General features: G+C 41.5%; 1 protein-coding gene across 4 annotated transcripts in view; it reads right to left on the reverse strand.

The window, feature by feature from the left end:
• The window catches only part of LOC135100562 (SUN domain-containing ossification factor-like), a 102,961-nt gene that overhangs the window by 69,079 nt on the left and 18,882 nt on the right, over window positions 1-15,000 (reverse strand). Inside the window, exon 1 of one of the 4 annotated variants that reach the window (XM_064003561.1) lies at window positions 6,929-7,082. The exons of the other annotated variants lie outside the window; for them this stretch is intronic. Within the exon in view, the coding sequence (XP_063859631.1) occupies window positions 6,929-6,993 (65 nt within the window). The 5' untranslated portion in view covers window positions 6,994-7,082. Of the gene's footprint in view, window positions 1-6,928; window positions 7,083-15,000 lie in introns of those variants that run through there. 4 annotated transcript variants of the gene reach the window in all.

Raw genomic sequence — 15,000 nt, forward strand, 5'->3', positions numbered from 1 at the left:
GTAGTAGTAGTAGTAGTAGTAGTAGTAGTAGTAGTAGTAGAAGAAAACCTTGATAATGAATGACAACAGAAGGAAATGAAAGAAAGAGGAAGAAGAGAAAAAGGAGAAGGGGAAGAAGAAGAAGGGATAAGTGTGATGATAATGATGCCAATAAATAATAATAATAATAATAATAATAATAATAATAATAATAATAATAATAATAATAATAATAATAATAATAACGTACACACTATACATCTCTATACAAACAACAACAACAACAACAATAACAACAAAATCACCATCCCTTTCACTTCAAACATCAACATAAAAGAGCAAATCTATAAAAACACAAACACGAACATCTCAATCAGACGTCACGAGTGATTAATAAGCAGTCTTCTGTAGTGGCAGGTGTTTGGCAGGTGGTCTTGAGTATGCATGGTAAGCTATACTGCATTATACAGGTCCTGGTCGTCTCATTACACACACACACACACACACACACACACACACACACACACACACACACACACACACACACACACACACACACACACACACACACACACACCTGGTCAGTTGACATGGTAATACGTCATTTATATGTAACGATTTTACTGTGTGTTTATTCTCTCTCTCTCTCTCTCTCTCTCTCTCTCTCTCTCTCTCTCTCTCTCTCTCTCTCTCTCTCTCTCTCTCTCTCTCTCTCTCTCTCTCTCGTGCACAAATACACTATACAAACATTCACAAGGTCGAACACAACCATTTCTTACCAGCACCACACACCTCTCTCTCTCTCTCTCTCTCTCTCTCTCTCTCTCTCTCTCTCTCTCTCTCTCTCTCTCTCTCTCTCTCTCTCTCTCTCTCTCTCTCTCTCTCTCTCTGTGTGTGTGTGTGTGTGTGTGTGTGTGTGTGTGTGTGTGTGTGTGTGTGTGTGTGTGTGTGTGTAGTAGTAGTAGTAGTAGTAGTAGTAGTAGTAGTAGTAGTAGTAGTAGTAGTAGTAGTAGTAGTAGTAGTAGTAGCTGTTGTTGTTGTCTATCAGGAGAGCTGAGGACTGAGGACTGAGAGAAAACGCAAAACAAACCTAAGCTAACTTAACTTAACCTAAGCTAACTTAACCTAACCTAATCTAACCTAACCTTATCAAACCTAAACCTAACCCAATCTTACCTAGCATACTTCTCACATGCTTACACGACTGCTGACTGACTGTGCACTCCTCGCCTTTCTGCTTAACCCATTCTGATCATCTTTCACCTAAACAGCAGGGATCATGACTACGCTCTTCGCCTCTCTCAGTTTAGTACCTTCAAATAATCTCCTAGGCAGCGGTGGCAAGACAAGACAATACAGTACACTATTACACATTCTTATGCACTTCACTCTCTGGGACTGAGAAGGACAGACACTGAAAGGCAAGAGGGAGGTGTAGAGGTTTAACACGAGCAATACACACTAAGCAGCCTGGGCAGGGTAAGTCAAGACATCTGTGTGTTCCCCTGAGGCATCAAGACGCGACACTTGCAAGAATGATAAAGCAAATATGAGCAAGTCTATCTTTTTTTTTTTTCTATCTTTCTAAGGGTGATCACGATAGACTGGTGTTACTGGTGTGGTGTGTTACGTCAAGTGCATGTAAACTCTGGACCTCTGTCTGTTTCTGTTTTCTGCTTCTTTTTTCGTATTTTCTATCGTTCCTCTCACTCTTACTTTACGAGGGGAACATCACGACACATCCCCAAGTATATTAACCCGTTTCTCTATTAAAGCGACAACTAGGCACATTTTTCCCTTATATTCTTTGTTTTTATAGCTTTTCACCAGTCTCCCTTTTATACACAAGGGAAAAACAAAACAATGTGCAGCTGTAGGCATAAAGTATCAGAAAACCTTTAAACATTGGTAGCAAAACACCAGACTAATAGCAACAGTAGCAGTTACCCTTAAAGTTAGCCAGCCTTGATGTCAGGTAGGTGCGCTCGCGGTGGCCAGATTACTACCAAACTCATTGCCGAAGTGCCCGCCTACAGTCTCCAATGAACTGTCCTTAAGAGCATCGAGTTTCGCGTGGGAAGCAAAGTTACAGGTAAGACAAGCACGGAGGTGAGACAGAGGTGTTCGGAAACGCTGTGCTCTCTCACCAAGACTATTTTCAAAGGCCACAGATGATTAGTCAGGTTCTCCAGACTGTTTCTCCTTTTAATAACGTAGAAATCTTATTAATTTGTCACTAGAACCATAAAAAATACCATTAAAAACTCGTAAAGCTTCAACTAATGGCTTCTTAAAGTAGTCGGGATACGGGCAGAAAAGTTTCAGAATATGGTCCTGAGACTGGCACACCTGGAGAGCCTGAACAGAGGGACCGAGGGCGAGGCAGCGGCGGTGAGCTGGGCGGGACGAGACGGACATGAGGGGCAAAAAAAACACCGTCGGGGAATGTACACGTTTTTGGGGTAACCTGAACTGAAGGAGGAAGAGAAGGAGGAGGAGAGAGAAGGAGGAGGAGAGAGAAGGAGGCGCTGACCTGGGAGACTGACCACTGATGCCCCAGGGAGGGAATGTTATATACGAGACACACACGCCATGCAATCGTATCAGAGCTGAAGCCAGTTACTCTTGTGATTTGTTAGTTTATACGACCACGAGTGAGCAAGAGTGTAATAGTAGTAGTAGTAGTAGTAGTAGTAGTAGTAGTAGTAGTAGTAGTAGTAGTAGTAGTAGTAGTAGTAGTAGTAATGACTGAAAGCAAGTAAATCTTCCCGATATCCGAAGCATTCCTTTCCAAGACACTCTTATTTGCAGAGAGAGAGAGAGAGAGAGAGAGAGAGAGAGAGAGAGAGAGAGAGAGAGAGAGAGAGAGAGAGAGAGAGCACCCACCAGATGGAGACAAGAGCTTGAGCGGCGGCGCATTACTGGACAACACTCACAAGACGTCTGCCGAACACCAGCACACTCACCACAGACACACACACACACACTCACCACAGACACACACACACACACACACACACACACACACACGTCATAACCAGCGAACACCTTCCCTCTCATCCCACGCTCGAGGTGAAATGATGGTGATAAAAGCGAGTGTCGAAATGTTATAATAACTCCACAATTCTCACCCAGGAACACTTGTGCTACCCACGCTCGCCGGCACTTGGATACCACCGCACTCTTAAGTAGTAGTAGTAGTAGTAGTAGTAGTAGTAGTAGTAGTAGTAGTAGTAGTAGTAGTAGTAGTAGTAGTAGTAGTTTCTGCTTTCCAACTACATAATAGGGCAGTTTTTCAAGGCGCATAGAACTTGCCAGCATCTGAAGAACATTACAAAAATTGAAAAAAAAAAACAATAAATAAATAAAATAGCGCTAATAAAAAAAAAAACAGCCGGGAAAAAACGAAAAAAAAAAGACGAAAAGCACAAACAAAAAAAAGAAAATATATCAAAATTGTAAGTGGAAAAGGGACAACAATAGTAGTAGTAGTAGTAGTAGTAGTAGTAGTAGTAGTAGTAGTAGTAGTAGTAGTAGTAGCAGTAGTAGTAGTAGTAGTAGTAGTAGTAGTAGTAGTAGTAGTAGTAGTAGTAGTAGTAGTAGTAGTAGTAGTAGTAGTAGTAGCCTTTTACTGATAAGATCTACAACACTGACATCCAAGAACGTAAGCTTTCCACAAACTTTCCATTCTTTTTTCATAACAATGGTGTCATAATCTAAACAAGGCGTCTCTCTCTCTCTCTCTCTCTCTCTCTCTCTCTCTCTCTCTCTCTCTCTCTCTCTCTCTCTCTCTCTCTCTCTCTCTCTCTCGGCGCTTATAAATCCACGGTATAGTCCGATTTCTATATTAAGAACAGCAGTAGTAGTAGTAGTAGTAGTAGTAGTAGTAGTAGTAGTAGTAGTAGTAGTAGTAGTAGTAGTAGTAGTAGTAGTAGTGGCAATGAAACTGAAAGAACAACAACAACAACAACAACAAAAACAATAACAACAACAACAACACAGCCACCACCTACAAAACACATCTTTTTACCAACACCTAACGAACCTTGCTAAACACCCCACAAAAAAAAAAAAACTTCCTACACACACACACACACACACACACACACACACACACACAACCTATTCCCCGTAACCTTCAGGGACCCACACACTGCCAGAGACAATACAATACAGCCTACACGGGGCCACGAAAGAGTGAGGCAGGAAGATGGTAAGGCTAAGGAAGCATTCAACGCCTAGTTACCCGCCGGAAGGAAACCGCGCATTCTACCTGATAATGGCCCCAAAGAAATTACTAAACCCACATTCCTTGCCCCGTTTTGGGAGAGGAAGACTAGGGCGTCACACGGGCTTCCTATACATCAGACCCTGCCATGGCCTCGGTACCTCAATCAGCCACTGCAATAGATAGGATAGACGGGTAGATAGATAGATAGATAGATAGATAGATAGATAGATAGATATAGATAGAAAGTTAGAATAAAAGGATGAAAGAAAGAAAGATAGATGGAGAGACACACATTTGGGGGATATAATTCTCTCTCTCTCTCTCCCCTAATGGATCCCAAATGCAAGGACTGACAAAAAACCGCGATAGAATGTTGTGGCGCTCACGGAAACACTTGCAACAGTAACATAGGAAACGATTAGACTAGGAGAATGGGCTGCGGGGCTGAGGGCGCGTGGCACAGGCGTGGCGGAAGACTTACAGCGGACGCACGTGGTAAAAACATGTGTGTGGGTACGAAGAGGAAAAAAACAACAGGGAGAACGCGGACAGGATAGAAAGTTATAGAAAGGGAAGGAAAGGACGAAACATGGTGATGAAAAAACAGGGACACGTGGATATGATGAGGTGTTAGTCAGGTGTTTGTTACCCCATATTCACTGATAGACATTTCTTATTTATTTATTTTTATCATAGCTACTTACAATCTTTTAAATCACGTTTTTTTTTTTTGTGTGGTACCTTCTCTTAATAGTTTTGTAGTGCTGAAAATAGATAAATGATCCCTTTTCTGTGTTTTTTTTTTTTTTTTTTTTGTGCCCATGTAAATCATTATTATTTTCTTAGGGCCCTAACAGAAGATGAGCACAGCAGTAAAAAAAAAAAAAAAAGGGTTAATTAAAGGCTTTCTTCTTTCTCTTTCTCATCAGGACTGTTATCAAAGGTCACGTGAGATTATTTTACGGGTTCTCATGAGTTTTTATTTTTTTCCTAGTGACGGTGCACAGAATCTTTGTTAAACTATTGCTATGATGTAGTCTTGAAAATGCCAATAAATTCCACTGTAATCTGTTAAAAGTAATCAAAATAAAGCGTTGAAAGATGAATACGGATCACTGACTGACTGACTGACTGACTGACTGACTGACTGACTGACTGACTGAATGAATGACCAAACGACCGACTGACTGACAGACTGATTGAATGAATGAATGGATGAATGAATGATAGACCGACCGACTGACTGTTTGCCATCTTAGCACCACAATAATGAGGTAACAAAGCACTGATAAGCAAGACACACTACATCTGATCAAAGAGAAGAAGCAGAATCAAGAGAAACAGCAGGGAAAGACAAGCCACCGATGCACTATTTATGAAAGCCCAAAGACATGTGTGGATTGAAATGATAATGATATGCTGCAGCTGCTCCTATGTTAATTCCACCCACGTAAAGTCCTCGGTTGTCATGAAAGTTTAATGCAAAGTAGTTGACTCGATAAGAAATTTCCACTAACCGAATATAAAATGACCTTACCTAATTAATCGTAGTCATTTTCCGATAAGACATTTCCACTAACATAACCTAACATATAATTAACCATAGGAATTACCCCATTAAGAAATTTCCCCTAACCTAACGTGACATAACGACGTAATTAATCCTAGGAGTTATCTAAGGGAATTACAGTTTCAGAATCTAGCTTGATAATAAAAAAAAAAGTTTAAGAAGAAATTTGTTCCCTAATACAGTAGATGACTGTAATAGACTCAATAAATCATAGTGTAATTAACAGGAAGCTTTAAAAAGATTAGAAAAATTTATGTTTGGAGATTGATAAGTCAACATAAGTACGAGTAGACAGGTTTTATAAAGATATTACCACAAGTAGGTCTCCTGGTTCCCTTATGTTCGTATGATATTTATTGATGGAACATTGGAAGAGGATATTTAATTGGGAAAACTCAATGTACGGTAAGAAAGAAAGAAAGAAAGACAAAAAAAGAAAGAAAGAAAGAAAAGAAAGAAAAGAAACACAAAATAAGGTGAAAAAGATGAAGAAAGACGAAAGACATGAACATAACCGAATGAATTAGAGCGTAATGGAGCATGTACACGCAGATACCACCATTATAATGAACACAATAATTTCATGACACCTTCCAGAAAGGCGAAAGATAAGCACACACACACACACACACACACACACACACACACACACACACACACACACACACACACACACACACACACATCAAAAAGTTCTTACTATCTTGTCACGAAGGATGTGAAAATGACCCGTCCGTAAATTGGAAGGGTTGGTACGCCTGATAGAGATAGCGCACCAAAAAAGCCATGCCCCCGCAATATGGTGCATTTCGTTATATTAATCCTCATGCTTGTAAATGATGGAATTTCTATGCAGCCAAGGATGATAAAAATGTCACAGGTGTAAAGTAAACGGGGAAAAAAAAAAAGAAGTGAAGTGAAATGATATCAAGAACAAAGGTTGATTTACAGCACTAATATATATGTACACCTCCTTAACCATACAGGGAGAAATGTTTCAAAAATCTTCGTTCGTGTATCTTAGGTGGAAATAAAAAGACATCACAAGCTCATTTTCATAAAGGGAATACGGCGTGTAGGCCTGACGTATATTTTAGCAACTTCCCTTATTTCCTTTTAGTCTAATATCCCTAACATTTGGTACTTACAGAGACAGAAGAGATTTTTTGAAGAGTGTAAAGAATAATGTAAACAGGAGCAAGGTTGGTACCATACGTTGAGAGACACATGGCACAATTATCTCTGCCACTTGAATCCAACAAGAGTATGGAGTACAGGAAGCAACACGAGCACCCTTCCAAAGTCACTGTTGTATGTGGGAGGAAGAGGAAGAGGAAGAACATATATAACACCAGTGACAGCGCAGCAAGAGAGGTGGCGGTGTGGGCTGGGGGTAACTGGAAGGTGATAGGGGCCAGGTGGAGGAGCAAGGCAAGGTGGAGAGAGGTGGGGCGAAGTAGGAAGGGGCGGGGCATCAATGGTAAGGCAACGTGGCACTCGGCGCTGATGCCCACGTCACGAAAGCCGACAAGCAGGGTATGTGTGTGTGTGTGTGTGTGTGTGTGTGTGTGTGTGTGTGTGTGTGTGTGTGTGTGTGTCATAAGGGTATTATCATATATCTCATTTATTATACAGGTTTATATGCAACCGAGTTATTTGTTTTATTCTTAAAATTTTCCTAGAACACACATACATACATACACATCTTACCATTACTCTTCTCCCCCTCTCTCTCTCTCTCTCTCTCTCTCTCTCTCTCTCTCTCTCTCTCTCTCTCTCTCTCTCTCTCTCTCTCATCAAGGTCATCACACGTCCATATCAGCCCAAGCAGAAACCACCACCACCACCACCACCACTTCATGAATGGCTTGAAATTGACTGCTTTCGAACTTTATAGCGTATAAGGAGGGGGAGGAGGAGGAGGAGGAGGAGGAGGAGGAGGAGGAGGAGGAGGAGGAGGAGGAGGAGGAGGAGGAGGAGGAGGAGGAATCATAGTTATCATGTTGGGAAGTGTCACCGTCCTCTCACCCACATTTCCTTGCTTTCCTCTCTCTCTCTCTCTCTCTCTCTCTCTCTCTCTCTCTCTCTCTCTCTCTCTCTCTCTCTCTGTGTGTGTGTGTGTGTGTGTGTGTGTGTGTGTGTGTGTGTGTGTGTGTGTGTGTGTGTGTGTGTGTGTGGCTCAGTACGTTCCTATTTTCTCATCCGTAACTAGAGAGAGAGAGAGAGAGAGAGAGAGAGAGAGAGAGAGAGAGAGAGAGAGAGAGAGAGAGAGAGAGAGAGAGAGAGAGAGAGAGTGGGTGGGTGGGTGGGAAAACAGAGCAGGAATTAGTGTGAGGAAACTGTATAGAAGTTGTGTGTGTGTGTGTGTGTGTGTGTGTGTGTGTGTGTGTGTGTGTGTGTGTGTGTGTGTGTGTGTGTGTGTGTGTGTGTGTGTGTGGGCGTTAATCACCACCACACCTGAGCAGCACACACACACACACACACACACACACACACACACACACACACACACACACACACACACACACACACACACACACACCTGAAACATGAAAGGAAGTGTATAATTCATTTTAAAACTGTAATATCTACACTATTACAGTAATCAAAGAGGCCTGTTAAAATGTGCTGCAATTTTAAAGATATTTCACTAACTAAAGGGTTATGTATTTATGTGTGTTGACTAGATGAAGAATTTTCGTGTGTGTGTGTGTGTGTGTGTGTGTTTCATAAGGTCTTACATAATATGAGTTAAAAGAATAATATAATATGCTTTCGTCTCCTCCTCGTCCTCTTAGTACCCAATTATATTATTTTATATTTTTAGTCAGATCCAAGGGCAGAGTAAATAGAAGGTGCCAGGGTCTCTCTCTCTCTCTCTCTCTCTCTCTCTCTCTCTCTCTCTCTCTCTCTCTCTCTCTCTCTCTCTCTCTCTCTCTCTCTCTCCCTCTTTTCTCTGTAATTATCTCTTTCTTTCCCTTCTCAGTATCAACACCCACACTCTTTCCTCTCCCTTCAAATTTTCCTTCTATTCATTCTCTCTCTCTCTCCCTCCTCCCTTCCTTGTTATTTCCCCTCCTTTCCTCCACCCTTCTTTTTAATCAACTACCTTTCTTCTTTTCAATGTGCACCCGCATTTTTTTCCCTGCCTTTCAACTTTACCATCTATATATAACGTCTCTCTCTCTCTCTCTCTCTCTCTCTCTCTCTCTCTCTCTCTCTCTCTCTCTCTCTCTCTCTCTCTCTCTCTCTCTCTCTATCAAAATCTCTTGTTTTTTATCTACTAGTAAAGGTTTTCTATTCTATTTTCATCTACTGTCAACGTTTTTCTATCATACATATATCTTCTATCTTCAACTCTCATCTACTACCAGAAGTTTTCATCCTATCTATCAATGTACTAGGCAGTTTCATATACTATCTTTATACATTTATCTACTAGCAAACTTTTTTCTCTCTAATCTTTATTGTGAGTGATTTTTTTTACTCCAAGTTCTTCAGGGAGTGAGTTGTTTCTAGGGGCTGTTCATGCTGGTGTCGGGAATGTCACTGATCAGCTGCAGCTCTTCCAGGCCAGTCACGTGAGTCACGACCGCCTGCCCGCAATGGAGTGTCGGGTCGCCAGCCTAACCAAACCTGGCTATTCCCTTACACTGTTCTTTCTTTTCTTTTTTTCATGAAGATACGGTGTAGTTTTCTCATTGTTTTCTGTGTGTGTGTATGTGTGTGTGTGTGTGTGTGTGTGTGTGTGTGTGTGTGTGTGTGTGTGTGTGTGTGTGTGTGTGTGTGTGTGTGTGTGTGTGTGTGTGTGTGTGTGTGTGTCCCTCTGAGACTAAAAGGCCAAATATATGTTTACTAAATTTTGTTCTCCTCTCTCTCTCTCTCTCTCCCCGTTCTTTGTAATTAACTGGGGTTTTTTTTCCTTCTCGCTATGAACCGGATAACTTCCCCTCCTTTCAACTCCCACGTCTCTCTCTCTCTCTCTCTCTCTCTCTCTCTCTCTCTCTCTCTCTCTCTCTCTCTCTCTCTCTCTCTCTCTCTCTCTCTCTCTCACTGACTTTCCTGCCCTTGAGACCTAAATATCATAAAACGTTTACTCCGCAGGATCACCGGAAGGCGCTCAGCTGCCCATACTGTCACGCTGCTAAGATCATATTAAAATAGCATTAGCGTTTTCACCCAAGGATTTGGTTGGGTAGAGTCAAGTTAGTTTTAGATTAGTTCAGATCAGCTGCGCAGTTTACGATTTTAAATAAAGCTTCAAAATTTTGTCCAGAAATAAATCGTTACTGTCTTGATTACTATTTTTTGTTTACGTAAGAGAGGCATTGGCCAAGGGGAACAAAAAGGACGCGGAGATAAGGCCCAATGAGGTGCCAGTCCCTAAAGGAAAGACGCCAAAGGGACTACCTAAAATTAGTAAAGTTAAAATTATAAACAAGACAATAATCTCCCACTTTTCTGAATACACTCATCTTTGTTTTCCAGGTGGTATTTACACTGCCGGTTATCAGTCATCAAAAATAAGCCACCACCACTTAACTTATCAAGAAGCACATACACTAACATTAAAACAAGTGATGATTACTATTTACGAAGGCTAAAAACTGTGATTCTTAACTCATTTCCCAGTAACGCAAGAAGATTGACATTTTTTACGAAGATTAAAAACTATGACTCTTATTTATCAGCAACACAAGATAGACAATTACCTCAGAGGGCACAAAAAAAAAAAACATTATTCTCCATTTCTTTCTCAAGATTGAAGGGCATAACACAAGAAGAGTCAATGAAAAAGGTAAAGGACCTACACGTGGCAGCCCCTGTGCAGTTTCGCCGTCTTGCTGAGGTTCATGCCACGCGTCACGTCGCCGGGGTCATGGTGCAGGGCGGCGTGGATGGGGCGCCGTGGTGTGGGGGACGCAGGCAGGAATGTATTAACACAGCGAGAGGGGGGAAAAAACATGATGGGAGTTTTCATATCACTTCCCTCGATGTAGCTGACTGAGACCTAAATATTTATGAGAGAGAGAGAGAGAGAGAGAGAGAGAGAGAGAGAGAGAGAGAGAGAGAGAGAGAGAGAGAGAGAGAGAGAGAGAGAGAGAGAGAGACCGTTTTCTTGATCACCATCCTTTCTCATAAGGCCCAAATTTTCCCGCCACAGATACGATAATTCAAGTCCTCATGGATGTTTTTCCTATCCACCGTGTAGAGTACTTGTTAAACTATCAAGAGAATCATAAATATGCCCTTGGGAACCTCAACCATTTCCACTACAACGTGATAAAAGCAGGTGGGACACGGCAATGAACATAAAACGCTTGAGAATACCAAGCAAAGAAGACAAATAGCCACTAACACCACCTGACTTTAGCAACAACACTTAAGCAGCAAACCTGGCGATAGGAGCAATCACACACAAGTTTACCCAAGAATCACATCAAGTCCGTATGGAAAGTAAGAGAAGAGAAGCAGCAGTAAACAAGCCGGACTTCAGCATCAACACTTCAACACTCAACAGACTTAAGAGGAATCACACACAGGATAAACCAAGCACCAGATTATCAAGTCCCTATGGAGAGAAAGGGAAGCAGCAGCTGTGTTAAAGGTTACACGAGCCCATCTCTCAGCAGACACCAGCGCCAGACGGGATGAAAGGCGAGGCGACACTCTGTTTGCCCACCACAGAAGTAATACTGTGAGTGTTGCTGCGATGGCGAGGGTATCCGATATTGACGGTTTGTATCATTGAGAGAAAAGGATTGGGTATTGAGTGACAGTCTTCTCAATGTGGTCAAAGATTTAAGGGAATGTGGAGTATTTTGATAATGAAGATTTATATAGTTATGAGAAGAGGATCGGTATATGAGTGAATGAGTCTTCGTCGAGTGAGCAAAATTTTTAAGAGAATGTTGTACAGTATTTGATGTTGAGTTTAGTATACGATTATGAGGAAAGGGATACAAGACTGAATAACAGTGCTCTCGGCGTAGTCAAATCTGAAGAATGCTGCCAAGATTGATAAGGAATGTATGTAAAAAGACTTCAAGTACTTAAGAAATGTAGTATTCAGCAGAAGAATATAGTAGTAAATATGATCTAGACTAGAAAGAAGGTCAAGTAAATAACCAGAGGAAAGAGAATGATTTAACTGTATAAAACCCCACCTCCTCCTCCTCCTCCTCCTTGCCTTCTCCTTCCTCCTACTCCTCCTCGTGAACTTCTAACACACGCACACTCCTCTCCTCTCCTCCTCCTCGCTTTCCTCTCTCGCTCCTCATTCTTGCCTTCCTCTTCTTCCTCCTCCTCCTCCTCCTCCCCCTCAACCTCTCTGAGCTACCAAACTCACACTCATACTTCTTTCCTCCTTCTCCTCCTCCTCTTGTATATGGTAGTAAATTCGCAAAAAAGATTGATTTGCATTACTAGTTCACAAGTACGTGCTAAGAGAATGACACCTGCTTTTTATTCAAGTGTAAGTTGATCGAAGCTACAAAAGAAGGCGAAGTGGAGTAACAACTAAGAGTGAAGTGTGTTAAGTATGATGGTAAATATACGAAAAGGACACTGGTGCTACTTCAGAGGCAAAGAATTATGTAATAAGAGAGTATAACCTAAGATTCAATTGAGAGAGACCGGGCAGATTACCGGACGAGCATGAAGAATGATATCAAAGGACAGACTAGTTTAAGTCCTTTACGTACATACATGCATACATACACACTCCACAAATTGCGTATTCAGCGTTGAGTGTAACCGTCGTAAGCCTGAACCAAGCTTACACAGAAGGGTGAGCAGATTAGCGTAGGAGGGTAAAGAGATCGAGACACAGGAGTCGCCTTGTGCACGCCGCCTGGCCTTGTGTGTGTGTGCTCCTTAATGTTATGACTCGCCACCCCACTTGATGCGACTCACCACGCTCACTTCTGACAGACTTTTCATTTTTACCCTTCTCAGCACCACCACGCTAGCTTAGCACCTTCAAGCATCTTCACTGCGACATGCAACAATTTACAGCACTAAAAAAATGGTACAGAATGATAACCTGCAAGATTTTAAAGACGGGATGAAAGGAATAGACTTTTTCAATATCTAACTTGTATGATGTTCAGATATGGCTGTAAAAAATATCATTAAAGGAGTTTTCAAGTGATTTTTTTTTTGTTCCTGTTAAAAATTATCTCTATTTACCCATCTACTGCATTTACTTCTATCTTTGTTTTTTTTTTTTTTTTTTTTTGTATTCTGACTAATAATAGGTAATATACTGAAAGCCGGAAATTCTCTGTGGTATTGAAAAGGGTTAATGGTCCCTTCTTCACCCACTCCTTCACCCATTTCCTCCTTCATTAAACTTCATCCCTCCTTCTCGTTACTCCTTCCCTTCACAATCCTCCTCTTTCATGTTTCCTCCTCCTCCTCCTCGTCCTCGTCCTCCTACCATCTTCCCCTTCTCTCCATGATTCTCTTTTTCGTGTTAGATTCTTCCTCTTTTACACTCTCCCTCAATCTTTCCACACTAATGATTCTCTCCTCCTTCTCCTCTTTCAACCCCTCCTGTCCTTCAACAAGTCTAACTCCTCCTCAGTCTCCTCCTCGCACTTTCTTTTAACATGTGTGATAATGTAACGTAATTTTCTCCTCTTCCTCCCTCACCTTTACACTTCTCCCAGCCTTCTTGCCTTAGTTTATAGCCATGACCTTCCTCCCTCCCTCGCTCCCTAAAACAGCGCATAAGACTCTAAGTATGTGATCAAGTAATCCTTTTTCTTCGCATGCCTCACTTAGATTTTTTTTTCCTTTTAGTGAGTTACAGTTTTCTACTTTTTCCAATGAAATACAGTTTTCTACCCAAGTTTCTTTATTCTTCGGTTATTTCTCTATATTGAACAAGATCATCCTTCTGTTCCATCTCAGCAGTCTGCGAGGAAGAGTCACCTTTGCGAGATCGTGAGTTTTTTTTTATTCAACAAGGTTCTTTTTCCCCTTCCTCTTTCTGTTTATATCTAACAAGATCATCCTGTTGTCTATCTCAGCAATCTACAAGGTAAAGTCACCCTTACGAGATCGTTTTAATAAGTGATGCTTTCTATCCAACAATGTTCCTTCTTTTTTTCCCCTTTTCGTATATCTAGAAAGATCGTCCTTCCTTCCCATCTCAGCACCTGATGAACCTAACCTTTCTACATGATTAAAATGTTGGCCTTCGGGTTATGTAGAAATAATACAGGAGCTTATACATATATATATATATATATATATATATATATATATATATATATATATATATATATATATATATATATATATATATATATATATATATATACGTACATATACAGTGATACATAAATAACCACCTCTCTCTCTCTCTCTCTCTCTCTCTCTCTCTCTCTCTCTCTCTCTGACTGTTCCTATGTGATCTGCCACACCTATCTGGATATGCTAATTGTGATCTAGGAGAGTTAACAAGTTACGTCAACACACACACACACACACACACACACACACACACACACACACACACACACACACACACACACACACACACCTGGGGGGCTTAATTAGTATGATATAAATTCATGACTGGGAATATTTCAACTCTCTCTCTCTCTCTCTCTCTCTCTCTCTCTCTCTCTCTCTCTCTCTCTCTCTCTCTCTCTCTCTCTCTCTCTCTCTCTGCACACACACAGATAGGACGGAAACAGGGACGGTTACATAAATCCATCACATCCCGACACACACACACGCACACACACACACACACACACACACACACAGACACCCGTGCGGCCCCAATGCTCCTTCCCACCCTCCCCATACACACAAGGTCTACCCACGCAGCAGCAGATCGATGGGCAGAGGCAGGAGTGTGTGTGTGCTGTGCTGGTGGCAGTGGTGGTGATGGTGGTGGGCAGTAAGGCGACTCCTGCTACATAGGTAATGATGGCTAGAAAGTCTGAGAAGGTTAGGTGGTAAGGTAGATACGTAGGTGTATGGATTAGGGACATTTGGTGGTGCGTGTTATGTAATGGGTGGGGGGAATGGCTTGTGTGTGTGTGCGTGTGAGAGAGAGAGAGAGAGAGAGTTCTTGTGTTCTTATATAAGCAAGAATATAATTGTTTTTTTTATATATATAAGTACGAGGTACACGATATAGTTCTTTCTATTCGCTATTAGATCAAATACGTACTGGTTTCCAAAAGACAGGGATCAATAT

The sequence above is a fragment of the Scylla paramamosain genome, chromosome 5, assembly GCF_035594125.1.
Source record: "Scylla paramamosain isolate STU-SP2022 chromosome 5, ASM3559412v1, whole genome shotgun sequence".
Classification (NCBI taxonomy): domain Eukaryota; kingdom Metazoa; phylum Arthropoda; class Malacostraca; order Decapoda; family Portunidae; genus Scylla; species Scylla paramamosain.